The 25525-nt window shown below is 42.3% G+C and overlaps 1 protein-coding gene across 3 annotated transcripts in view; it reads right to left on the reverse strand.

Annotated features, from left to right (window-relative positions):
* The window catches only part of KCNS3 (potassium voltage-gated channel modifier subfamily S member 3), a 75273-nt gene that overhangs the window by 22512 nt on the left and 27236 nt on the right, over nt 1-25525 (reverse strand). For 2 of the 3 annotated variants that reach the window (XM_084623336.1, XM_084623335.1), the window contains 2 exons: nt 24578-24761; nt 22340-23868 (listed from right to left, as the gene is read on the reverse strand). In XM_084623336.1, the coding sequence (XP_084479462.1) occupies nt 22340-23807 (1468 nt within the window). In that variant the 5' untranslated portion in view covers nt 23808-23868; nt 24578-24761. Of the gene's footprint in view, nt 1-22090; nt 23869-24577; nt 24762-25525 lie in introns of those variants that run through there. The other variant, XM_084623337.1, reaches the window with a different exon arrangement.

A 25525-nucleotide genomic window follows, 5' to 3' on the forward strand; every position in this document is an offset into this window, starting at 1 on the left:
CAACCCCATGCCAGGCTGCATCTGGGAAATCAACAAGGAGACAAAAGGAGATCGGTAAGCTCTGGAATTTAAGAGCTGATAGACTCAATTTAAGTTAAGAGTCTATGGACCGATCTAATTGCAGTTGAATTGAAATGGACCAGTTAGGGAAAAGCTGGGATCCCCTAGGGTGACTGTGTAACGCCAACAGACCCCAGTCGTCAGTGGGCGGGATTGAACCAGGGACCTCTGGAGCTTCGTGCATGAGCCTCTACTACATAAGTTAAAAGGCAACTGGCTGTTAGCTAAAGCTGAAGAGCAGACTCATTTTATCTCTTTCTCTAGGTGGTCTCGGTGCCCCTAGATGGGACAGAACACCACATCCAGGAGGTGTGTGTGTTACAACTGCACCAAGAGCAGTTGACATTTCTTCCCACCCGCTCACCACTACCAGTCAACCATGCCATACAACGGGATCAGAAGATACTTTGCTCTTCATTCATGTTCATTCCTTGGGGTTTTTTGTTTGTTTCTGTCTGCTCTAGAGGTCATTTCTGTGATGTGGATATTTGTCCAATAGGTGCAGGATGAGAACAACTACTTCATTTGCGGTAGGCCATCAAACACCCTTATTGTCTTTCACTAGATACAAAACACTGATCTAAATGTAAAAGGTGTATCCCATTATCCATTTGTTGTTTCTCATCATATACTTACGTAAACTCTGTGGGAGCAGAAGATGTCTTTTTGTCAGGTGTGTTCAGTGCTTAGAACAATGAGGCCCTGATCCTTTGAGGTATCTGGGGCAGAGCCTCAGTGTTATAAATTGGAATAGCTCTATTGAATTCTATGGAGCTATGACAATTAAGACCAATTGAGGCTCTACCCTTCTAGGTGCTACCATAAAACAAATATTAAATAATCTATCTCCTGAGTCTACTTGTTCACTTTGGTACTATATTTATGTTCCCCAAATTACTAGTTAATTAGTGACTGATGACTCCATCTACAACATATTCACCACTCATTTTTAAGAAAGAAAATATCCATTTGTATCTACCATTTCAAAGAAGCAGCAATGTACTTCCTCAGTAAGGTTATAGTTCCATCTGATCAGTTTGTTTTATTTCCTGCAACATTACATATAATGTATTTTAAACCTCAGAATACATTTCAGAATTACATTTTTCAGAATTTTCATTAGTCAAGTACATAGGTCACAGCAGTTAACCAATCATTTTAATAGTCAGAGAAAAGCTACCCCATCAGCTTTAACTATCAGATTCCTTTCAAAAAGGCTCTCATGAGAAAAATAGTTTTTTTGCCACAAGCAGTTCATGAGTTTAAGTATCTTACATAATGAGGGCCTCACTCATAAGCTTGTTAAGACGTGATGTGATTTTCTTCGTAATGTGTTTCTAGACCCTTGTCTGAGCAAATTACACCATTTTTATCTTCACAGTGTTCTCTTTTGGACCAGTCTCATACACTACCTGAGTTTCATATACAATGAGGGATTTCGGCTAGTTGGTTATAGAGACCATGGACAGACTCACATATTCACTGCTAATGCTCTCAGAAATATAAACCATTTCCAAAGGATATAACAACTATGACAGGAAAGCATGGGACAGTGATTTTTCTTGCTTTTACTAATAAGTCTCATCTTTCCATTTTTAACTCAGATATTTCATCATCGATGGCTCATTGTCATCTTAAACACCTTGGTCAAAATTAAATTCATAATTGTTCCTTCCAAACCCTCCCCGTTCTCAACAGCTTATGGCATTCCCAACCTCCCTGACACTTAGGCCTGTAACCCAGGTTCTTCAGCTCCTCTCTCTCATTCTAACCCATCAGGACCACACCATGCTACGTACTGTAAAAAACACATAGACAGAGCCCTTGCCCTGAAGAGCTTAAAAACTGAATATACAAGACAGACAAAGGATATGAGGAAACTCAGAAACAGAGAGAGGAGGAATGACTGGCCCAGGGTCAGTAGTAGGGCCACCAATAGAACCCAATTCTCCTGGGTCCATGACTAATGTTCCCCACCCCCAAGCACAACTACACATGAGCCAGCCCAAATTTTTCCCTATGTATCCAGTTCTGCTTTCATTAAAGTCAACAGGATTTTTTCACTTAACATAAATGGAAGAAGGACTGAACTCTATCATGTGATGTCATTCCATGTCACAGTACAAAGCTTGGGTGTGCACTTCCCTGGCACTTGAACTTCCTTCACATCTATGGAATGCTACAAAGATGTCCTTTAATTATGGAGTAGAACTGTGACAGTATTGATGAACAGTGCTTTTTATTCTCTGCATTGAGCTTACTCAGATCCTGAACTCCTTTTTTGACTGCTTAATGAAAAACATATTCATAATCTCACTTGCCAGGAGAAAAGTTCCAGGCATCCCAGTCTCCATGTCAGCAAAGAGAGATAATGAGTCAGCAATTTTTATTTCTTTGGTTATTATATTATTATTATTTTAGTATTCTTTTGGCAAGGTAATCTAATAGAAATCACTCTCATGATTATGGGAAATATTTAGCCAGCATAGATTATTGCCCTCCTGTTGCAATTAATTCTTCTGAATTTCAAAAATAAAAATGAGAAAAACCACACTTCTGTCATTTCCTCCTCTCCCCCTTCATTAAAAAACAAACAAACCTGAAGCCTACAAATTTGGGCTTGCACACATGTAAAATATCTTTGGTTATGAAGCAGGGCTTGCAGACATGTAGGGAAGTCACTGACATTTTAAGGATATTAATGTGACAATAAAAGATCACATAAAAGGATGTATGGATTTTTGAAATACATGTCTTTCTGCCTCCCACTCAGTAATTTGGTAACTAGCTAGGCACATTGCAGGGGATACATGGTCTAAGAAAAGAGAAAGCAAACTCTGAAGTTCAAAAAAAAAAAAAAAAACCCGAACACTCTTGGAGATACCAAGTACAGAATTATAAAGATCCAAAAGACCTGGAAGGTGACCTAGTCTTTCCCCCTGCCATTGTAAGATTATCTCATTTACTACATTCTTCAGTACTTTGTCCAGACCAGTTTTCTATAATCCAAGTGAAGGGGTTTCCACCTTTGGCAGGCTGCGCCTCCGTCCAATCCCTTTTCTTGTAAGGATTTTTTCCTAATAGGATTCTCAAGGCTGCAGCCAGGTTTTTAGGGTCTGGGACAAGATTTCAAAATAGAGGCATCCTGAAGCCTGTCCCCTTGCAATGTGCCCACTCTCCAATCATTGCGCTCACAGCATTCCTGCAGCCTTCCCCCATCTACATCCCTTCCTCTCTATCCCACTTCAATTATTCCCATTGCTGTTTTAGGCTCTCCTTCGCTCAGTCACCCATATGGGCACCCACATTCGTCAGGCTCCCTTCACCAGGCCCATACATTCACCCACCTCCCTGCTCCAGTTCACAGCCCCATGCTTTGAAGCTCTGGAGCCCTAAGGAGGATCTGCGGGTAGAGATATGATAAAGAGTGGTCCAGAGCCCTAAAGCATGACTAGCTGTACAGTATGGATCAGACTCCCTGCAGCAGATGCACTCAAGTGCAGTTCCCGCTAGCAACCAGGAGGGTGCAGTGGGCTACCGTTAAATAGCTCAGCACAATAGCACTCGAGGTGAGTGAACCAGCCAAAGGACACCACCACAGATCTGGCAAAAGAGGCATTGCCAGGCCTGTGTCCACAGATACAGCCCAATCCCACTCCAGCTGCCGTGGCTGTCCCCTCACCAATGGCAGCCCAGAGGACAATATAGCCCCCAAGTTAAACCTTTGGAAAAAAAAATCAAGGGTTTTAAATGATGCTCGGGCAAGAAGAGCTGTAGGAGCTCCTGCAACTCCTACACCCCAGCTCTGCCCAGAGGCAGATCCACTGGCCGCACTCCCATGTCTCCCTGGGATACCCCTTCCCCATCCCCAAACCCCTCAAACTATGGCTCAGGGTGCACTGCCAAGGCACACAGTAGCTCTGTGGTATGTGCAGGGTGCATACTCCCTACCTGCAAAAAGAAAAGGAGGACTTGTGGCACCTTAGAGACTAACACATTTATTTGAGCATCAGCTTTTGTGGGCTACAGCTCACTTCATCGGATGCACAAAAGCTTAGGCTCAAATAAATGTGTTAGTCTCTAAGGTGCCACAAGTCCTCCTTTTCTTTTTACGGATACAGACTAACACGGCTGTTACTCTGAAACCAGTCATCACTCCTTACCTGGGATCCCAGAATAGCTCTTTCCCTGCCTCACAGTTGCTCTCATACCAGCTCATAATGACCTTAAAGGGACTCTCACCACTGCATAGCACATTCTAGTCCCACTCCCTCTATCCCTGACATGGGCCTGGGGCAGAAGAGGTGATAAAAGACCAGCTATGTTGGCTCTACACCCACCAGGATTTGTCCCGGAAATCCTAGCTGCCTATTTAGGACAGCTTTACAGTCCATCTGCAATGCTGCCAAATCAGAGGCCAGAATTTGAACCTGGCTTTTTAAACCACTTTTTTGGGGGGGGTGGGGGTGGGGGGTGGGACCAATTTTCTAAATCCTGATAAGCCTTTATACATGTCTTGTTTTTCCAAAACCAATCAAGCCACATTCATCATCATTATTATTATTAACATAATTTCTTTAAGCATTAACCAATGTTCAAAGCTTTCAGCAGGCAACAAAATGGTAAAAAAACAAGCTAGCAAAAATGGAAACTTTCAGCATTCTGCTCAAAGCTCTCCCAGCAAACAGCCCTGCATTCACAACCTAGCACTCATACTGCATTTTATAATAGAACCACTTTGCATGCATTACACACTCCTGTAGTGCAGCAATCCCTGTATGAATGCCAGCACAGTACATTAGCAGAGGTTATCGTTGCTGCCAGAATGTTTAAGGTTATACAATAATGTTTCGACAGCCATCCAATCAGTATATGTAGTAATATCAGAGGCAGTAGCATTTCCTTAAGGAGACAACCTTAATCCAGAAAGACACTTGAAACTATAACCAGAACAGTTCTAAATTCAAGCCTGAATTTTTTGGTATCAACTATTCGCTAGCCTGCACTCAGCCAGAACCACCTGTAAACTACCCCCATGTTACCCTCATCCCCAACAAGCAGCTATCAAACTGGACTCATTTATAATGAATTCTACACATTTTTAAACACACCAAAATTAATCCAGAACCATGTCCAAAGAGCCAAAAACAAACCAGAGAATGCTGCTGCTTACAAAAGAAAAATTGTAATTGATTTTGAAAAGAGAACATGAGTTGAAGCTAAATTCGATGAGAGTATCAAGCTAGTGCAATAAGCAAGGGGGAAAAAAAGGAGTAAATGAAAATCATTACTGCTATTGGGAATAGTTCAGAATTTATTCCAGTAGCAGGGGAAATATCCCAGGTTGATGCATGTAGTTCTTGCATAGTGGGGATAGATACACCTTCTTTATAGTTGGTGAGTGTGGTCTGCAGTAATGGAAGGTGAACCTGGGTTATTCTGCAAGGTTAGGGAGAGGGATCCTCATTCTTATCTAGTAAGGAATGGCTTCAGGTGGTGCAGGCTGGGTCTGACATGTTTATAAAAAATTTCTGGGGTGTTTTTGGCTTGTTCAGAAGGTTGAATGAGGTCTTCATTAGATTCTAGCATGCTGGGTTGGCTCCAGATGGATCATGGCATACTGAAGTTGCTTCTGTCTAAAAAAGTTTGTAGTAAGAGCACAATTTCAAAATAGAGTATTTACCTCCTTAGACGATCTTGCTGCTGACCAGTTGGAAGAGTCTCTTGGAGCACTAGGATGTGCTCCTCAATACAGTCCTGATCTATATGTACAATCAATAATTACAGTTATTATAGGAGGAGCTAGAATAGCAATTCTTCACTCTCCCAAAACGTTTCATCTCAATCATGAAAAGTCTGCCCAATCTCACTTGACTATTTCCAGAGATATTGCATGTATGCTCAAAAAAGGTACACTTCATTAATTCATTGTTGTCAGTGAAATATTTCATTTTGTCTAGATTTTGGGGTCACCAGATCTTTTTTGTACCTGAGGTCTGTAGCTACATGTAATGTCTCTAGTTAGCCCTTGGACACTACTGTGTCTCTTAAGGGATTGCCTCCTACACTACATATCAAGAGCAGGCATTAACCACTGCAATTTTACCACTAACCACAGTTGATTCAGTGTTCATATTATTACATGACAAAGTATACCATGCTGGTAACTTCTGTGGTCTGGAAAGCATTTTAGACATAGTGCTTATCCATGCAATCCTGACCAACATATGATGATCTAACACTGGGCTACATGTTTCAGCACTTTTTGGTTTAATGGAGCGTGATCTATTTCTCAGGTGGATGAACTCAATCAACTATTGTCTCCCATCAAAGAAACTATGAAGATACCGCCCACACTGCATATGGGAACAAGTCTAGATTCAATCCTCCAAAAGTGCAATCCTTAGGACAATGTATTAAGCTTTACAATAGATATGCTGCATCAAACCAATGGTCCATCTAGCCCAGTGTCCTGTCTTCTGACAGAGGCTCGTGCCAGGTGCTTCAAAGGGAATGAACAGAACAGGGCAAATATTGAGTTATCCATCCCCCATCGTCCAGTCCCAGCTTGTGGCAGTCAGTAGTTTAGGTTCACCCAGAGCATGGGGTTTCATCCCTGACTATCTTGGATAATTGCCTTTTATGGACCTATCCTGCATGAATTTATCTAGTTGTTTTTTGAACCCGGTTATAGTTTTGGCCTGACGACGAGTTCCACAGGTTGATTGTGTGTGGTGTGAAGAAGTACTTCCTTATCTTTGTTTTAAACTTGCTGACTTAATTTAATTGGGTGACCCCTCGTTCTCATGCTATGCGAAGGGGTAAATAACACTTCCCTATTCACTTTCTCCACACCATTCTTAATTGTACAGACCTTTATCATATCCCCCCTTAGTTGTCTCTTTTCTAAGCTGAACAGACCCACTCTATTTAATTTCTTCTTGTATGGAAGCTGTTCTATACCCCTAATCATTTGTATTGCCTTTTCCAATTGCTATGTATCTTTTTTGGCTGCAGAACCAGAATTGAACACAGCATCTAAGTTGTGGATGTACCATGGATTTATATAGTGGCATGATATTTTCCTTTCTTATTCTCTGTCCCATTTCTAATGGTTCCTAACATTCTATTAGCTATTTTGATTACCGCTGCACACTGAGCAGATGTTTTCTGAAGATTGTACACCATGACTCCAAGATCCTGCTCAAATGGTAATAGGTAATTCACAACCCATCATTTTGTATGTATAGTTGGAATTATTCTTTCCAATGTGCATTACTTTGCATTTATCAACACTGAATTTCATCTGCCATTTTGTCACCCAGTCCTTCAGTTTCATGAGATCCCTTTGTAACTTTTCAGTCAGCTTCAGACTTAACTATCTTGAGTAATTTTATATCTGCAAACTTGGACACCTTACTGTTTACCCTCTTTTCCACATCGTTTACGAATATGTTCAATAGCACAGGCCCCAGTACATAGCCTGGGGGGACCCTGCTATTTGGCTGTTTCCATTGTGAAAACCCACCATTTATTCCTACACTTTGTTTCCTGTCTTTTAACCAGTTACTGATCCATGAGAGGACCTTCCCTCTTATCCCAGAGCTGCTTATTTTCCTTAAGAGCCTTTGTGTGGGAACTTGTCAAAGGCTTTCTGAAAGTCCAAGTACACTATAGCCACTGGATCAGCCTTGTCCACATGCTTGTTGACTCCCTTAAAAATTCTAGTGGATTGGTGAGACATGATTTCTCTTTACAGACGCAGTATTGACTCTTCCCAGTATATTGTGTTTATCTATGTGTCTAATAATTCTGTTCTTAACTATCAGTTCAACCAATTTGCCTGGTACTATAGTTCGGCTTACTGGCCAATAATTGCCAAGATCACTTCTGGTGCCTTTTTTAAAAATCGGCTCTACGTTAGCTACCTTCCAGTCATCTGGTAAAGAGACTGATTTAAGCAGTAGGTTACATACCACAGTTTTAATGCAATTTCATAGTTTAGTTCATTTAGAACTCTTGGATGAATACCATCTAGTACTGGTGACTTATTACTGCTGGCACCTCAGTAGAGGACAGTTCTTCAGCTTTGTCACCAAAAAAGAATGGCTCAGGTGTCAGAATCTCCCTCAGATCCTCAACAGTGAAGACCAATGCAAAGAATTAATTAGCTTCACCACAACAGCCCTGTCTAACTTGAGTGCTCCTTTAGTACCATGGTCGTCCAGTGGCTCCACCGGTTGTTTGGCAGGCTTCTTGTTTCTGGGGTACTTTAAAAAAAATGCTGTTAATTTGTCTCTCTTTTGCTACTTATTCTTCAAATTATTTTTTGGCCTGATTAATTATACTTTTACATTTAACTTGCCAGAATTTACACTCTTTGCTATTTTCCTCATTAGGATTTGACTTCCAATTTTTAAAGGACACCTTTTTGCCTCAACTTCCTCTCTTGCTCAGCTTTTTAGCCATGGTGGCAAATTTTTGGTCCTTTTACTGTTATTTCCTTTTTATTTGGGGAATACATTTAGTCTGAATCTTTCTTATGGTGTTTTTAAACAGTTTCCATGCAGCTAGCAGGAATTCTTCTGACTGATTCTTTTAATTTCCATTTAACTGGTTTCCTCACTGTTGTGTAATTTCCATTTTTGAAGTTAAATGGTACCATGTTAGGTTTCTTTGGTATTTCGTTCCCCTAAACGGATGTAAAATGTAATTACATTATGGTCACTACTACCGAGTGGTTCAGTTATATTCACTTCTTGGACTAGATCCTTTGCTCCACTTCGGAGTAAATCAAGAACTGCATCTCCCCTTGTGGATTTCAGCATTAGCTGTAGTCTATCAATGGTGTCTAGGAATTTTATTTCTGCATACTATCTCCATAAGTGATATATTCACAGTCAATATGGAGTTAATAATAATGGGGGATTTAGACTAAGTTTTCTAATTCTGTAGCCTCTCTAATCTCCCTGAGCATTTCACAATCACCACTGCCATCCTGTTTAGGTGGTCAGTAGTATATCCCTACTGCTATACTCATCATTCAAGGATGGACTTTCTATCCATAGAGATTCTATGATACACATTGATTCATTTAAGATTTTTACTATATCTGTCTCTATGCTTTCTTTCACATATAGTACCACTCCCCCGACAGCATGACCTACTCTGTCATTCCTGTATATTTTGTACTCTGGTATTACCATATCCTATTGACTATCATCATTCCACCAAGCTTCTGTGCTGCCTATTATATCAATATCCTCATTTAATACCAGGCACTCAAGTTCACTCATCATAGTATTTAGACTTCTAGGATGTGTACAGAAGCACTTCTAAAATTTGTCAATATTAGTGGCCTGCCTTCATGTGATATAATTGAATGAAACTCTTTTTCATTTGACTGTTTCTCTTAAGTTCCTGTCTGTACTTTACCAATTTCTATCCTCTCCTCTTTACTAGGATATAGAGTATTCCCTTTAATAAATCCTCCACTAAGGGATGCCTCTGTCTGAACCATGTGCTCCTGCACACCGGTCAGCTTTCCCCCCTCCTTTAGTTTAAAAATTCTTCTATGACCTTTTAAAATTTATATGCCAGCAATCTAGTTCCATTTTGATTTTGGTGGAACCCATCCTTCCTGTATAGCCTCCTCCTTTCCCAAAAGGTTCCCCATTTCCTAATAAACCTAAATCCCTCCTCCCAACACAGTTGTCTCATCCATGCATTGAAACCCTGAAGGTCTGTCTGTCAAACTGACCCTGCATGTGGAACTGAAAGCATTTGAGATAATGCAACCATGGAGGTCCTGGACTTTAATATCTTACCTAGCAGTATAAAATTGGCCTCCAGGAGGTCATTCCTACCTTTCCCTATGTCACTGTTACCTACATGCACCATGACCACGGGCTCCTCCCCAGACTGCATATATATCTACCTATCTGTCTCAAAAGATTGCAAACTTTGCAGTCAGAAGGCAATTCACCATGTGGTTCTCCTGGTCATCAGAAACTCAACTATCTATATTTCTAATAATTGAATCCCCCATTACTGTTAGCTGTCTCTTCCTGATAACTGGGGACCCTTCCCCTGCCGGGGTATTCTCAGTGTCATAGGATATCAGGACATCATCTGGAAAGAGGGTCCCAACTATGGGATAGTTTGCCTCTGCTCCAACTTAATGTTCTCCTTCCCTGAGACTTTCATCCTCCTTAACAGCACACAGGCTGTCAGGCTGGGGGAAGGATCACTCTAGTGTGTTCCAGAAAGTCTTGTCTATGTACCTGTCTCCCTTAGGTCCTCCAGTTCAACCACTGTGGTCTCAAGGGCCTGGACTGGGTCTCTGAAGGCCACGAGTTGCTTATACTGAATGCACTTATATGGCACCTGCCCACGAGGCAGGTAATCATACATGCTGCATTCAGTGCAATAAACTTAATAGCCTCCTCCCCCCCACCACTCTGCTGTACTTCTGGGTGCATTATTTTTACTCTTGGGTGAAGGGGTGTTTGCTTGCTTGTTTTTTGGAGACGATTATAAGCCTAAGTTTAGAATATGTTTGTTAAGCATATCTGGCTCTCATGCTCCCTCGCTAAACTCCATCACAAAACTCCCATTTGCTAGCTTCACAGAACACCTATGGGCTGGCTTTTTAAACCTCCATTCTCCAGGAGCTAGCCCCGATCCATTGTCAAGGGATCCTAAAGGGATTAATGATTGAAGGGAGCAGGCTAGAGCTCGTTAGTAAGGCCAGTTGGCTAGCAGGCTGCTAGGCTCAGCACACAACCCCCACACCAGACCACAAAATAATATTCAGACAAGCAAGCACGTGGCAAACAAACTAACGGACAGATTAACAGAAAAATGCTCCCCAAGGATCACGTAGTCTCTCCAGTTTTACATTTGTATTAAACTGAAAAAAACCCCAAACATATTAGAGAGTTGTCTGCAATAGAAGACTGGGTTCAAATGATTCTGTTTCAACTGACAATGAAGCTGCTAACGTTTGAAAAGATTCCCTGGGATAGCAGCCTGAATTTCACAGCTCCTGGAGAATTCTGCAAAATATCCCACAGGACTGTGAAACTATTAAAGTGAGGACACTCCATATATGACACCACTCCACACTTTTTATGTTCCTGTTTTTCTTTCTGATTCAATTGTCCAAGGACCTTTTCCTGTGAAATAATGTTTTTATATTTTTATTTGTAAACCAACATATAAAAATCACCCAGGCAAATGCTATGGGTTCCCTAATGGCAAATGAAATATGCAATATTACAAACTTCATTGTAATAAAATCCTACCACATGCCATTAATATTTCACCAATCTTAACTAGAGCTGGGCAAAAAGAAAAAGTGCGTTAACAAAAAATGTTTTGTTGACCAAATCAACCTTTTCCAGCATGAAAAAAATTGAAAATGCGGAGGTGGGGAAACTGTTTAAAAAAAAAAAAGCTTCAGTCGTTCAGGTATTATTTTTTTTAACTAAAAATTGACAAAATTAATGAACAATTTTAACAAAATGAAAAATGTTGGTTTTTAATTTTTCTTTGTAATGTCATCCTATTTATTTATATCAGCCTTACTTTCAGCATACCCTGCGCATATCAGACCCCTTATCCTTATTTACCCTCAGTCCCAGTTCCCAAACAAGACCATCACCCCACCTCCTTCTCCAGGCCCTGTGAAGGAGCTGGGGGAGGGGAAGGATGAGGTGCCATGCTTCTAGAAGGTTAACAAATCAAGAGTATGGTGGGCCAAGGAGAGGAGCAAATTCCAAAGCTGAGGACCTTCATGGAAAACGTGCTGCCAACAGCTTCCTCTCTTTTATACTGAGCTCCAGTATTTTTGTTAATAATTATTTAAGGTTTATCATTGGCTTTGAAAGGTGTGACCTACCTACCTACCACCTGGTTTTGCTGAAGTTCTATAATCCAGACCTGCAGAATTAGCACATCTTCTGGAAAACAAAAATACCAAAACAAAACAAAAAAGGCAGATACTTATCTGAGGAAACAGAGCTCCTGTAGTTGCACTAGCTGGGATAAAAGTCTAAAAGTAAGTGTTTCCATGCTTCAGCGCACTAGCTCATTGTCAAAAGATGTTATGAAGAAATTTTCCCTATAGTACAGGAGGGCCACCATCCTCTGGAACAAATGGGCATTAGACATGGTCAGAAACATGATATTGCACTAGTTGGACCATTGAGCTGTTTCACAGGGGTAGTTCCTATGCTCCTAGAAACTGGGATAGGCAACTAGAAAGATCATGTATTGTTTGGTTTTGTTTATTCCTAAACAAAGATAGGAAAGCCACCTACACCTGGCTTTTAGTGTTCTAGGGACCGGAAAACTTCAGACGATATGAAACAAGAATACATCATCACTACTTTCTGACAGGCTCACTTAGAAAGCAAGACCTAGTGTCAGGAGGGAGGGAAGAGAGGAAAATACTTTATACTAGTGAATGGGTTTGGGCTAACATTATTTACTAATCACTAACTGTGGTTCAGTGAAAGCATTTTGATTCAGACACACAATTACATGTTGCAACAGGCTGCACTTATGCATCTGAAATATGAACAACTTCCTCGGTTTTGCTTGTTCTTGTAGTATTTCTTGATGCCAATTCTAGCTCAAAAAGGCTTTTGTCTAATGTCATCCCCATCCTGCCCGGACGGTGGAAAGGCCTGGCCACAACAGAACTGGTGCAGCTCTACTTCCCAAGGGCAGGATTTGTGGTCCTCACACAAGGTTCAGTATTTTTGTCCCCTATGCACCACTGAGAATAGTTCTACTGTGGTTCACTGTGCTGTAGAATGCAAGAGAGAGGGGAGGGTTGGCCCATGGAGTTGCAACCATGCGGAGCCGCTCATCACTCATCCCTACTGGAGTTGGTCGCTTCTGTGGCCTTTAGGCTACAGTAGCAGCCAAAAAAGTGGTTGCACTGCTGTGGAGGATGAACCTTCCTACCCTGCCCTCAGGGAAATCCAGGCCCACAGGCTGTGAACTCATGCCAGGATCTGGCCCCATATTATTCCTGCATTAATCATGCAGCACACACCACACACTATGAATACTTCACATGGGCTATAATGAAGCCAAGAAATCATAAAAATTTAAGATGGAAAATAACTTTCGGGGTACCTTGTCTAACTCCTTGCCAGTACAGGATTGTTCCCTCCAGTAATTGTCTACATTACCCGCTGGATCAATGGGCAGCGATCGATCCAGCGGGGGTTGATTTATCGTGTCTAGTCTAGATGCGATAAATCGACCACCGAGCGCTCTCCCGTCGACTCCGCCTACTCCTCTCGCCCTGGTGGAGTACAGAAGTCGACGGGGGAGCGTCAGCTGTCGACTCACCGCAGTGGAGACACCGCAGTGAGTAGATCTAAGTACGTCGACTTCGGCTACATTATTCACATAGCTGAAGTTGTGTAACTTAGGTTGATTCCCAACCCCGCAGTGTAGACCAGGCCTTACAGTGTGTAGGTTTAAATGCTTCAGGAGACTGGACTTTCGTTGAGAGGTTATGCCAAACTCCAATGAGTGTCACTGTTAGAATGGGGTTTTTGTGGTATTCAGCCTAAATTTTGCTTTGCATAACTACTGATAGTTATAGCACACTGGACTAACAAAAGCAATTCTTCCCCAGCCATACAGTTATCCCTTATACAGCCTGCTTTCTTCAGGTACTACACCACACTTCTAATGCAGAGACCATGCGTTAATTTACAACCCCAATAAAAGGCCAGTGTTCCTAGATATTAAAGTGGATGCCGTTAAAGATTAGACTATAATGATGCACTCTACATGGCATGGGACTAAACCATGAAATCATCTGGGGGAAGGAGTCAGAGTGGAATGGTTCCAATAGGCTACCAGGTGGAACTCAAGGTGTGGTTTTAACCCCTAAACCAGTAAATAGGTAGGGCTTTGGTTATCTGAAAGATCACCTCCCTCCCTGTACCATGCTGCAGCAGTTGAGATCAACAGTATCCCCTTTAGTATAGACAAGATTTTCTCCATGAAGGTTCCTTTACTTTGGAGTGCACTCTCCTCTTGGACCATCAGCATCCAGGTTTGTTAACCTTCTATATAGGCTGCAAAGCCTTTTTTCCCCTGGAGTTCTGGGGAGCAAGAGGGCTGATGGGTTTGGTAGAAATTCATGTATGTATGGAAAGTCCTTTCATAGTGTGTATCTGAATTTATGCCCAGACCACTGGATAGCCCCAACTGAGATTTTTATAAAATGTAATCAATAATGACTAGATGGTATCTCAAGGACACAGGCCATAGTAATGCATGGGTAGTGTTAGTCACACCAATCCAGGAGCATCCCTCTCTGCTCTACCCTTGCTCCAGCTCAGTAATGATTTACTATTAGCCTTTATCAGAGTAAATTACTACCACATTCTGTACTGGCTCAGTTGTGCTAGACAGCAAGTGGGAGGATGGTGCCCCAAGGAGGCAGTAAGCAGGCACGTACCCAAGTCCCAGTAGCCCATTTAGAGGCATATGGGTCAAATCTTACTCCCTCTTGGCCTCAAGTGGGCCTGTAGTTCAAATCACACCATAGCCCTAACTAAATGAAAATTAAAAACTCAACATTCACTGTCCTACGTTCCGCTGCTAGCCAGGACATCTTTCTGTACTTAGAAGATACGCTACAGCTCTACAAAAAGAAAAGGAGTACTTGTGGCACCTTAGAGACTAACCAATTTATTTGAGCATAAGCTTTCGTGAGCTACAGATCACTTCATCGGATGCATACTGTGCATCCGATGAAGTGAGCTGTAGCTCACGAAAGCTTATGCTCAAATAAATTGGTTAGTCTCTAAGGTGCCACAAGTACTCCTTTTCTTTTTGCGAATACAGACTAACACGGCTGCTACTCTACAGCTCTACAATTATTGTGGAGCAAAAAAATGTTGATTTTTAACGACACCTGCTGTAGATTGATTAACTGAGTCTAAACATTTAGGAAATGTATGCATTAGCAGCCATGGCCAAAGCTAAAATGCTAGATAACTATATTCATGGGATACAGTTATTGGAATCACATACCAATTGCATATCCAAGATGTGGTTATTTTGGTTTTGTTTTCAAGACATCTGCTTTTTGTGTGAAGAGACACTAATGGGCTCAAAAATGCTGTCAGTTAATCAAGGACATTGGAGAATCTCTCCAGCTCTTAACAGTTTTCTGTCACTTGCTCAAGCTGTTAGGGGCTGAATATATGCATTAGTGAACAGCATCATGTCAAGCATTCTAAGAACGGTGCAGGCAGCTTAACTGCTCTTACCAGACAAATCTCTCTAATACTTTTTGCATTCCCAGACAGGAGTCAGTTAATATGGAAATCAATGTAGAGCTTGCTTTCTGAGAAGATATAATTTATGCTTCTAATTTCCAGCTAACCAGTGAGTAGTACTGTATTTACAAGTTTAAGAGGACTTGGATGTGCCATTTATTAAGCCCAGAATGTTTACTTTCAGACTGTCTCTCTTGCTTAGTGCTGCATTTTGGCCTTTCTTACAATAAGCAAATAGGGATATTACTTTAAAAGCTTTAAATGCAGCTCAATGCTATGGCAAGATTACACATTGATAGCATCTCCATTAAGTCATACGTGCACCTTTCAGTCAACTAGTTAGCAGCAACTCCAGTTTCAGGCAGAAGCTCTTTCTGTGATAGGGACTACACTACTTATTTTGTGACTGTCAAAAGAAACAAAAATAAAGATATTAAGGGTGGTGAGAGGAGGTAATAAAAGAAAAGCAGTGAGGGAGAAAGCAAGAGAGAGGAAAGAGAAAACTCCCTCCCCATCACGTTTCCTCTTTTGCTTTCTTCTCATTCCATTGCCCCGTTCCCCATCTTCCTTTTCTATTTTTTTTCCTAAGTTTCCCATCTTTTTCTGCTTTCCTCACCCTTCTCTTGATGGCTCCCACTTTCTTCTTTGCCTCCCCTTTCTCCCAACATAAAAAATGGCAGCAACAATACAGCAGCATGGCATGAGACAAAACACCACAGGTATTTGGCTAGGGGAGGAACTTCTGATGCAGATCTCCTACTGGTAGTCATTCAAACTGGGAAGCACAGAACACTGCATTGGTGTATCTGTCTATTACACTCGGGCATAATTCCACAAAGCTGCATGTTATTGCGCAACAATGTTCAATACCGAGTATCAAAAGAAAAAGCTCCTGCAAGCAAGACACAGAAACTAACAACATGCTGAGAAACTGTTTTGTATAATGAAAGACAACCTAAGCTGGAATGCACATCCTAACAAAGCTCTCTTATATTTCAGATACCACAGTGGATAACAGTTGGATGAATATACCTTAAGCAACATCTTCAAAGGGAAAAATGTGTGAAGCCGGGAAATAGAAAAGCAAACAAGGAGTAAACATGATGTACTTTCTATTAGTGATAATGTATGTCTAAGTCAAGACGAAGTGCGAGGAAGACAATACAACACAACACCCTTAGTACACTAAACACCACTAATAGAAGGAATGCTGATTAGAGGGAGGGGTCCACAAGTGAGCATCAGATTCAGTAACAGTGGGAGAATCATACACCACCTGGTCCTGCTCTGGGACTCAATGAATTCCAGGCATGGTTTCAGGGCACCAGTGCAGGTAATAAGGCTAGTCTCACTGCTCTGCCTTATAGGACACCAGGGAACCTCGAAAGCTGTTTTCTGTATGGATTTAGGGCTAAATTCTGCTCTCAGTTACACCTGAGTAATCCAGAGTATCTCCACAGACTCTAGTGGAATTGCTCTGGACTTACACCAACACGCAGTACCTTGGGACAGAATTTGGCACCTTGTAGTTTACTGAAGCCCGTCAGCGAGGTACCACTGTGACAAGAGAAAGATGAAAGAAGCACAAACAGAATCCAGTACAAGAGCATCACCAAATCCCCACCTCTTTGGAATGGGGAGAGGTGAAACTGTAGCTACAACTGGCAATCTACCCACACTCCCTGCTCATGAATAATGAATCAGGGCAGCAGGCAGGGAGTAGTTCAAGTAGGAGCCTTGCTGATTCTCTCTCCTTGACACAGAATACAAAATCCAGATAAAAATCAGACATATTTCCTTTAGAAAATACCAAGGGTGAAATCCTGGCTCCATTTAAGTCAATGGGACTTTTGACTTCAGTGGAGCCAGAATTTCACCCCAGGTGTCTAAATGATGCACAGTAGATGGAATGTGAATGAATACGTATTTCTGTTTTCTGGAGCTTAGCTATGGAAATGAGCTTCTGGGTGTAAAATCCATCCATGTGTTTAAAAAAAACAGTTCAAAGGAAGTTAAACAGTTAACTAAAGTGTGCTGTGACAGCCTTAAGGAGTTTTCATGGGACAGACCAAGAACTTTCGCTAAAATGTCTTTTACTGCAAAATTACACGGCATCACTCGAAGCTGAGGTTTAGCATGGAAAAGCTACATAAGCAGTGTTACTTGGATAATGCTTTATATGTAGAGCATAGAATAATGTTTTCCTATTTCTTTCCAACTATCTGAGTTTGGTTTTTTTTTTGGTTTTTTTTTTTTAAAGAGTTCACTGAGGAAAGGTTGTAATAGCACTTTAGTGAGCAGTATGGCATTTTGCATTGCTTTAGATCTAGTTCCATCTGCTGAAATGCAATCTACTTATATGTGAAAAGAAAAGGAGTACTTGTGGCACCTTAGAGACTAACCAATTTATTTGAGCATAAGCTTTCGTGAGCTAAAGCTCACTTCATTAGATGCATAAAAGTGGAAAATGCAGTGAGGATTTTTTTTTTTTTTTAAACACACAGACCATGAAAAAATGGATGTTTATCACTTCAAAAGGTTTTCTCCCTACACCCCACTCTCCTGCTGGTAATAGCTTATCTAAAGTGATCACTCTCCTTACAATGTGTATGATAATCAAGGTGGGACATTTCCAGCACAAATCCAGGGTTTAACAAGAACGTCTGAGGAAGGAGGGGGAAAAAACAAGGGGAAATAGGTTACCTTTCATGATGACTTAGCCACTCCCAGTCTCTATTCAAGCCTAAGTTAATTGTATCCAATTTGCAAATGAATTCCAATTCAGCAGTCTCTCGCTGGACTCTGGATTTGAAGTTTTTCTGTTGTAATATCGCAACTTTCATGTCTGTAATCGCGTGACCAGAGAGATTGAAGTGTTCTCCGACTGGTTTATGAATGTTATAATTCTTGACATCTGATTTGTGTCCATTTATTCTTTTACGTAGAGACTGTCCAGTTTGACCAATGTACATGGCAGAAGGGCACTGCTTGCACATAATGGCATATATCACATTGCTACGAATGATATAGTCGGAGAACACTTCAATCTCTCTGGTCACGCGATTACAGACATGAAAGTTGCGATATTACAACAGAAAAACTTCAAAACCAGAGTCCAGCGAGAGACTGCTGAATTGGAATTCATTTGCAAATTGGATACAATTAACTTAGGCTTGAATAGAGATTGGGAGTGGCTAAGTCATCATGCAAGGTAACCCATTTCCCCTTGTTTTTTCCTACCCCCTCCCTCCCCCTCTCCCCCCCCCCCTTCCTCAGACGTTCTTGTTAAACCCTGGATTTGTGCTGAAAATGGCCCACCTTGATTATCACACACATTGTAAGGAGAGTGATCACTTTAGATAAGCTATTACCAGCAGGAGAGTGGGGTGTGGGGAGAAAACCTTTTGTAGTGATAAACACCCATTTTTTCATGGTCTGTATATATAAAAACATCCTCACTGCATTTTCCACTTTTATGCATCCAATGAAGTGAGCTGTAGCTCACGAAAGCTTATGCTCAAATAAATTGGTTAGTCTCTAAGGTGCCACAAGTACTCCTTTTCTTTTTGCGAATACAGACTAACACGGCTGCTACTCTGAAACCTACTTATATGTGAAGGCTACAGAGAGGGCTTCTTCGGGCACTCAGTAATTTCTTTGCTGTTGGGTTTTTTCCTGTGTGGTTTGTGTTAAATATCCCTGCCGATGAAAACAGTCATGGCATTTTTGTAACACTAATTGTCGAGCAAGAATGAGGCATATTTAAGGCTAAATTCTGCTCTTGATAGTATAACCGAGAGAAGAACTGGTCTTCTTGCCTTAATTGTAAGTGAAGCATCATGCACATTTATGGTACTATATAAAGAATGGGCCAAATTCTGAAGTCCCTACACAGCTTAAAATATTCTCCACAAATCCTGCACAGCTTGTTTAGGTTTAGCGTGAGGGGGCTCTGAAGGACCTAAGAAGGAATCGTCCTCTCCACACAGAGTGTGGCAGATGATCCACTCTGCTGTCTTGCAGCCTATGATGTGGGGTGGAAGCAGAGTCAGTGGATCTGTGTGTCATCAAATCTATCAGCCCATCTCTGCTGGCTTGCCTTGCCCAGCTATGCAGCTCCAGAAATCCTGACGCATGTATGAACACCACCAGTTACACAGCATTCTAGGGCACTCTGCAGGTGCTGAATAAGATCTAGCCTTTGTTTTTCATTGGCAAAACTCCCATTGATAAGCATTCTGGCTGAGTATAGGCTAAAGGCTTCAGGATTTGGTCCACAATTAATAATAAACAAAATATGCCTTTAAGGGGGAGGGGGAAAAAAAAAACAGAAAAAGCCAAGGGGTCTGATTCTCCATGGGCCTGCTCCTTGCAGAGTCATTTAAAGGACAAAAGGAGTATAAAATGGGTGTATAATACCCCCAAATCATAATCATACGGTGAAATCCTGGCTCCACTGAAGCCAACTGCAAAACTCCCAGTGGATTCAACAGGGCCAGAATTTCACTCAGAGGCTAACGGTCTGACGTGGTATATAGTAGCCCTAAACATCCTGTATTTGGCTGGAGAAGGATTATCCCAGTGCCATCACCATGGAAGACTGCCTTAAGGCTGACTTTTGAGAACCCCCCTCACAAATCCTGGTGTTAGGGACATGCCAGGGGCATGCTGGTGGCTGCAGCATGCAGTGTGGCAGAGATTCTGGTCCATGCTGTAGATCGTAGGCCAGTTCAGGGAAGCTGCCATAACTCAGACCACCAGAGCCACCTAACGGTACAGCTACACTGCAGTCATTACATGTGACTGCAACTCAAGCAGACATACCTGAGCTAGCTTTAATCTAGCCAGCTCATGTGTCGAAGCAATAAAACCGCAGTCGCGTATGCTTCAGCACAGGCTAGCTGCCCGACTACCAGTGCTCCAGGCAGGTTTGTACCACCCATGGTGTCTCGGCTTCATTGCTCTGAGACCCAAGATAGTTAGCTCAGGTACATCTAACCAAAAGCCAGTCACACCCTGTGATTGCAGTATAGATATACCCAAAGTTATGCCAAGGGCCTCTCCTGCCCCCAGAGCAGCCCAGGACCAGAACAGCACAAAGGTGGCTTAAAGACACTGTAGCAGGGACTGACACCTCAGTCTCTTTTTCAGTTCAGTGTGTCCCTGGCACTCTGCCTGAGGCCTTGCTGGACTGGCTTGGGGATGGGAGTCAGGGGTCCCTGCCCAGGGTCCTGAAATTGTAGTGGTGTGGGATGTCCTGGGTTCAGCCCACCCACTGCTCACAGTCCCCTAGGCCACTTCCCAGTGCACCCTATGTCTCAGTTTGGGATGTGACTACAATTGCATTAAAGTCCTTGCCTCAAACCCGCAGTCTAGGGCCAATGCCTATAACCCTCTGGTGCCCTTGCCCCTGGTTCCACCAGCCTTTTGGGTGGTATCAGGACAGAGGGAAATCACAGCCAGACACCCTCAGTAGCAGTTTCTACTCCTGCTGCTGCAGAGCAGTGCTCCTCCACAAAATACTTCTCTTTTCTCCTCTCACACTCTTGCCTGGAGCTGCTGGAGCTTCCTTTATGCTGCTCCTGGAGGAAACGACCATGCTCAACAATGGCTAAGGAATCATAGAATCATAGAATATCAGGGTTGGAAGGGACCCCAGAAGGTCATCTAGTCCAACCCCCTGCTCAAAGCAGGACCAATTCCCAGTTAAATCATCCCAGCCAGGGCTTTGTCAAGCCTGACCTTAAAAACCTCTAAGGAAGGAGATTCTACCACCTCCCTAGGTAACGCATTCCAGTGTTTCACCACCCTCTTAGTGAAAAAGTTTTTCCTAATATCCAATCTAAACCTCCCCCACTGCAACTTGAGACCATTACTCCTCGTTCTGTCATCTGCTACCATTGGAAGGAGCGGGACCTTCCAGGCCCAGTACTGCTTCAGCCTTTGTGCTGTCTCAGCCTTAATGTGGGGTCTGAAGACCCCATCACAGGCCCCCTAGCCCTCCACCCCTGGGCTATAAATTCTGTGCTGGGCCCTTTAGAGGTGCGCACAGGATCTCAACCACAGTGTTTTAACCCCTTTTTCCACTCACTTTATACAGGTGTAACTGACTACACAAGGAACAAAACCATATAGAGAAACATGCTCCGTGTGTACAATTTCTTTTTAAATCTAAAAAAAGTGTTCCGACTTTGGAAGGAAAAATTCATAAATATTATGCTTTCATAGAGTAACAACATAATCATAGAATACCAGGGTTGGAAGGGACCTCAAGAGGTCATCTAGTCCAACCCCCTGCTCAAAGCAGGACCAATCCCCAATTTTTGCCCCAGATCCCAAATGGCCCCCTTAAGGGCTGAACTCACAACCCTGGGTTTAGCAGGCCAATGCTCAAACCACTGAGCTATCCCCCCCCCCCCCCCCCCAATGAATTTCCCATCCTGACTCAGGAAGCATATTAGGTTCCTAATCTCCATGTCATCTTAGTGAATGTAGTTTTACGTATATTTTAATGGCTTTTTTTTTTTTGCAAGTATACTTGCATGTAGAAACTTCACTTAATTGTGCTGTATTTCCCACATATTAGCAATCTGCAGTTACCTAAATAGCAATATATTACAAAAACACATTCTGTATAAATCAGACTGCTGCAGGAACAAACATTAGACTTGCATTTAATTTATACCATTTTTCAGCTTTTTCCACCCCACACTCCCAAAATGCATAGAACTAGTCATATGAAAACTAAATTGCCATATGAGGTATATTTTTAAGCTACATCTAAACAATAAAGCTTGTGTGACAACATGAGAGCAAAGAATGTCCAAATATGGCTGACAGTTAAGTACCCTGAGAATTAAGTGCTCTTAAATTCACTGGAGTTTATAAATCTGCATTAACCAAATATCTGAAAACAGAAATAAAGGAAAGAGAAAATGATTCAACTCATTTTCCAGTACCATTCTCTACAGATGTGTTATAAACGTCCTCAATATCTTGGATGCTGGAGGCGTCTGTTGAATCTTGATCGCTGGCTATAATCCCTACTGAAGAAAGGCTAGAAATGAAGGAGTTCATCCTTTTTGCATAAATATCCCTAATGTTAAAATAAGGTAGCTCATTACATTTCTCTTTGTGATCACTGTTGGACTGGTCTACGTCAATATCCTTTTGCTTTTGATAGTATTTAGAAAACTTGTTGAAAATTATAGTGATTGGAAGGGCCACCACTAATATTCCACAGAGAATACAAATGCTACCAATGAACTTTCCCAGTAGGGTGACCGGGAAAGTGTCTCCATAGCCGACAGTGGTCATGCTGATAGTTGCCCACCACCAGCAGACCGGGATGCTGTGCAGTTCTGACTCATCATCATCTTTTTCTACTGAATAGACCAAAACTGAGAATATAGAAATCCCGACAGACAGAAACAAAAGCAAAAGTCCAACTTCCTGGTAACTATGTCTCAAAGTGGCACCTAAAGACCGCAGTCCTACAGAGTGCCTTGCCAGTTTCAGGATGCGAAATATCCTCATTAGCCGTAGGATCTGAACCACTTTCCCCATATTCTCAATGTCTTCGCTTTCTTCGTCCTTTGTGTCCACAGCCAAGGTAGCATAAAATGGAATAATAGAGACAAAATCTATGATGTTGAGAGGGTTTTTCCAGAACTTCTTTAGACTTGGAGCTGCGGCGAGCCTTATCACTAACTCGACGGTGAACCAGACGATGCACGCTATCTCCACGGCTTCCAAAACAGGGTCTTCAATCTCTCTGTCATTGTCATCCCACCTTTGGAACTCTGGCATGCTGTGGATGCACATGGCTACAATAGATGCTAGCACTACGCTCAGGGAGGAAATTGCAATTAACTTGGCTGATAAGCAGTACCCAGGGTTTTCCATTCTGATCCATACTTTCTTTCGTATTTCACCAAGCCACAGTTTATCAAATTTCTCCAGCTCTTTTTCAAATATGGATGATTCTTCACTGGAAGAGTCTATACTTCTGTCATTGCTTTTCTGATCCCAGTCCTTATCTTGACCTTCTTCTTTTCTTTCTTGATACCTATTGCTACAGCAAGAATCAATGAACAGCTCGTTGATCCCCCAGTACTCTATTTCCTGGCAGAAGGAGAAGACACAAAGTTCCTCCATGACATGCAGTTTACCTGTATAGTAAAAATTCAAAACATATCTAAAGAAAGAAGGGTTCCTATCAAAGTAATATTCCTTGTCTGCAACACTGTAATCATCACACAGTTCCAGGATAGCCTCTTCAGAATGGCATTTGAGCAGTTTTCCAAGTCTGGTCTGGGGAAATCGGAGCAAAGTACTTTGATCAACTGATTGCTTAAAGCCACCCACATTCAAGTGGATAAGTTCCTCATCTTTCCCAGGTCTATGGAAAAATTCACCATAAACCATTTTGAACACAGTAGTTCTGTTGCTGGCTTCCGAGGCACTAACCCATAAGATTACATTGCACCTAAAAGAACATAACATATTATTAGAAAATTTAATTCAGTTTTGCTCTTGCTACAATTATTTTCCAATCTCCATTTACTGTGGAAATGCTACACTGAAAAACAAGAAATGAAATGACAAATACATTGTTAACAGTTCCACTAAAGTAGACTTAAATTAGTCTGGGTGATTAAATCAGTTAGCAAACTTAAAGATGAATGCTGAACCAGAAACTATTTTATTCTTTTTTTTCCCCCTTCATTTATTACTACTCCTTTCCTCTAGTACTATCAAATTTAAATTAATATTCATATTGAAAAGTAAATGAAATTACAAATTTTGGGACTAAAAGGAAAATGTACTCAGACTATTAAGCATCTAGGGCCAGATCCTGAGGATGAGTTAATCAGTTTTGAAATCAAGGGAGCTACATCAATTTAAACCAGCTGAAAATTTGGCCTGTAGTATCCCATTCTTTATTATATAATTTTCACTCAGGGGGCATGCTATTATTTCTTACATGATGCCAACACATCTTAATCTACACCCTTCCCTTAAAGAGCATTCTATATTCCTGTCACTCTTTGGTTGAAAACATTTCAAGAGTCTGTTTTAAACAGCTTTTCTTCATTTTCCTTTCCTGACTTTGCAGACATCTCTCACCCACATTTGGATATCTGCATTCATGAAGATTCCACCACAGGTATTTTGTTACCTGCCTTGCTACTCACCTGTAGTGATGCAAAGTTCCTCCTTAAGACCTGTATCAGTTCCAGAAGTACTTCCTTCTCTGCAACAGCATGCCTATAGATTATGGTTATGCTGATAAACTCACATTGAAATGTCATTTCTGGAAAGAGCAGCTTCCAGAGATGGCACTTCCAGAAATATTTTGTCTCAGCAAGTAAGGAGTACCTGTAGGTAGACACAAGTAAAGGGCATTTTAATATCTACACACCTTCACCATAAATATATTATTCAGGCTAAATTGGATAAAAAAGGCAGATTATACCATAGAAAATGTCTGTTAACATTTTTAGGAGACCTTACCCTGGGCTTTCCTTTCCTTAGTTATAAACCTTTGCTTTAGAGCAAATGTGGCCCACGGGACCCTCCTGCCTGGTCCGGGAGGCTAGCCCCCGGCCTCTCCCCCGCAGCCTCAGCTCACTGCACCGCCGGCACAATGCTCTGAGCAACGGGGCTGTGAGCTCCTGGGGCCACGTAGCTGCAGAGCCCAGCCTGACCTTATGCTCTGTGCTGCACGGTGCGGCTGCCTGTCGTGGTGCAGCCACGCCGCCAGCCACTGGAGCTTCAGGCAGCACGGTAAGGGGGCAGGGGGGATTGGATAGAGGGCAGGGAAATTCAGGGGGTGGTCAGGGGCCAGGGAACAAGGGTTGAATGGAGGCAGGGGTCCAGGCAGGCCATCAGGAATGAGAGGAGGGGTTGGATGGGGAGGCGGGAGGCAGTAAGGGGCAGGGGTCCCGGGGCAGTCAGGAATGAGAGGAGGGGTTGGATGGAGTGGCAGGGGGCAGTCAGGGGACAGGGAGAAGGGGTGGTTGCATGGGACAGGGGTCCTGGGTGGGGGGGCAGTCAGGAAGGAGAGGGGTTGGATGGGGTGGCAGGGGGCAGTTAGGGGCGGAGGGTCCAGGGGTGGTCAGGGAGAAGGGGTGGTTGGATGG

The sequence above is a fragment of the Lepidochelys olivacea genome, assembly GCF_965140295.1.
Source record: "Lepidochelys olivacea isolate rLepOli2 genome assembly, chromosome: 3".
NCBI lineage: Eukaryota > Metazoa > Chordata > Testudines > Cheloniidae > Lepidochelys > Lepidochelys olivacea.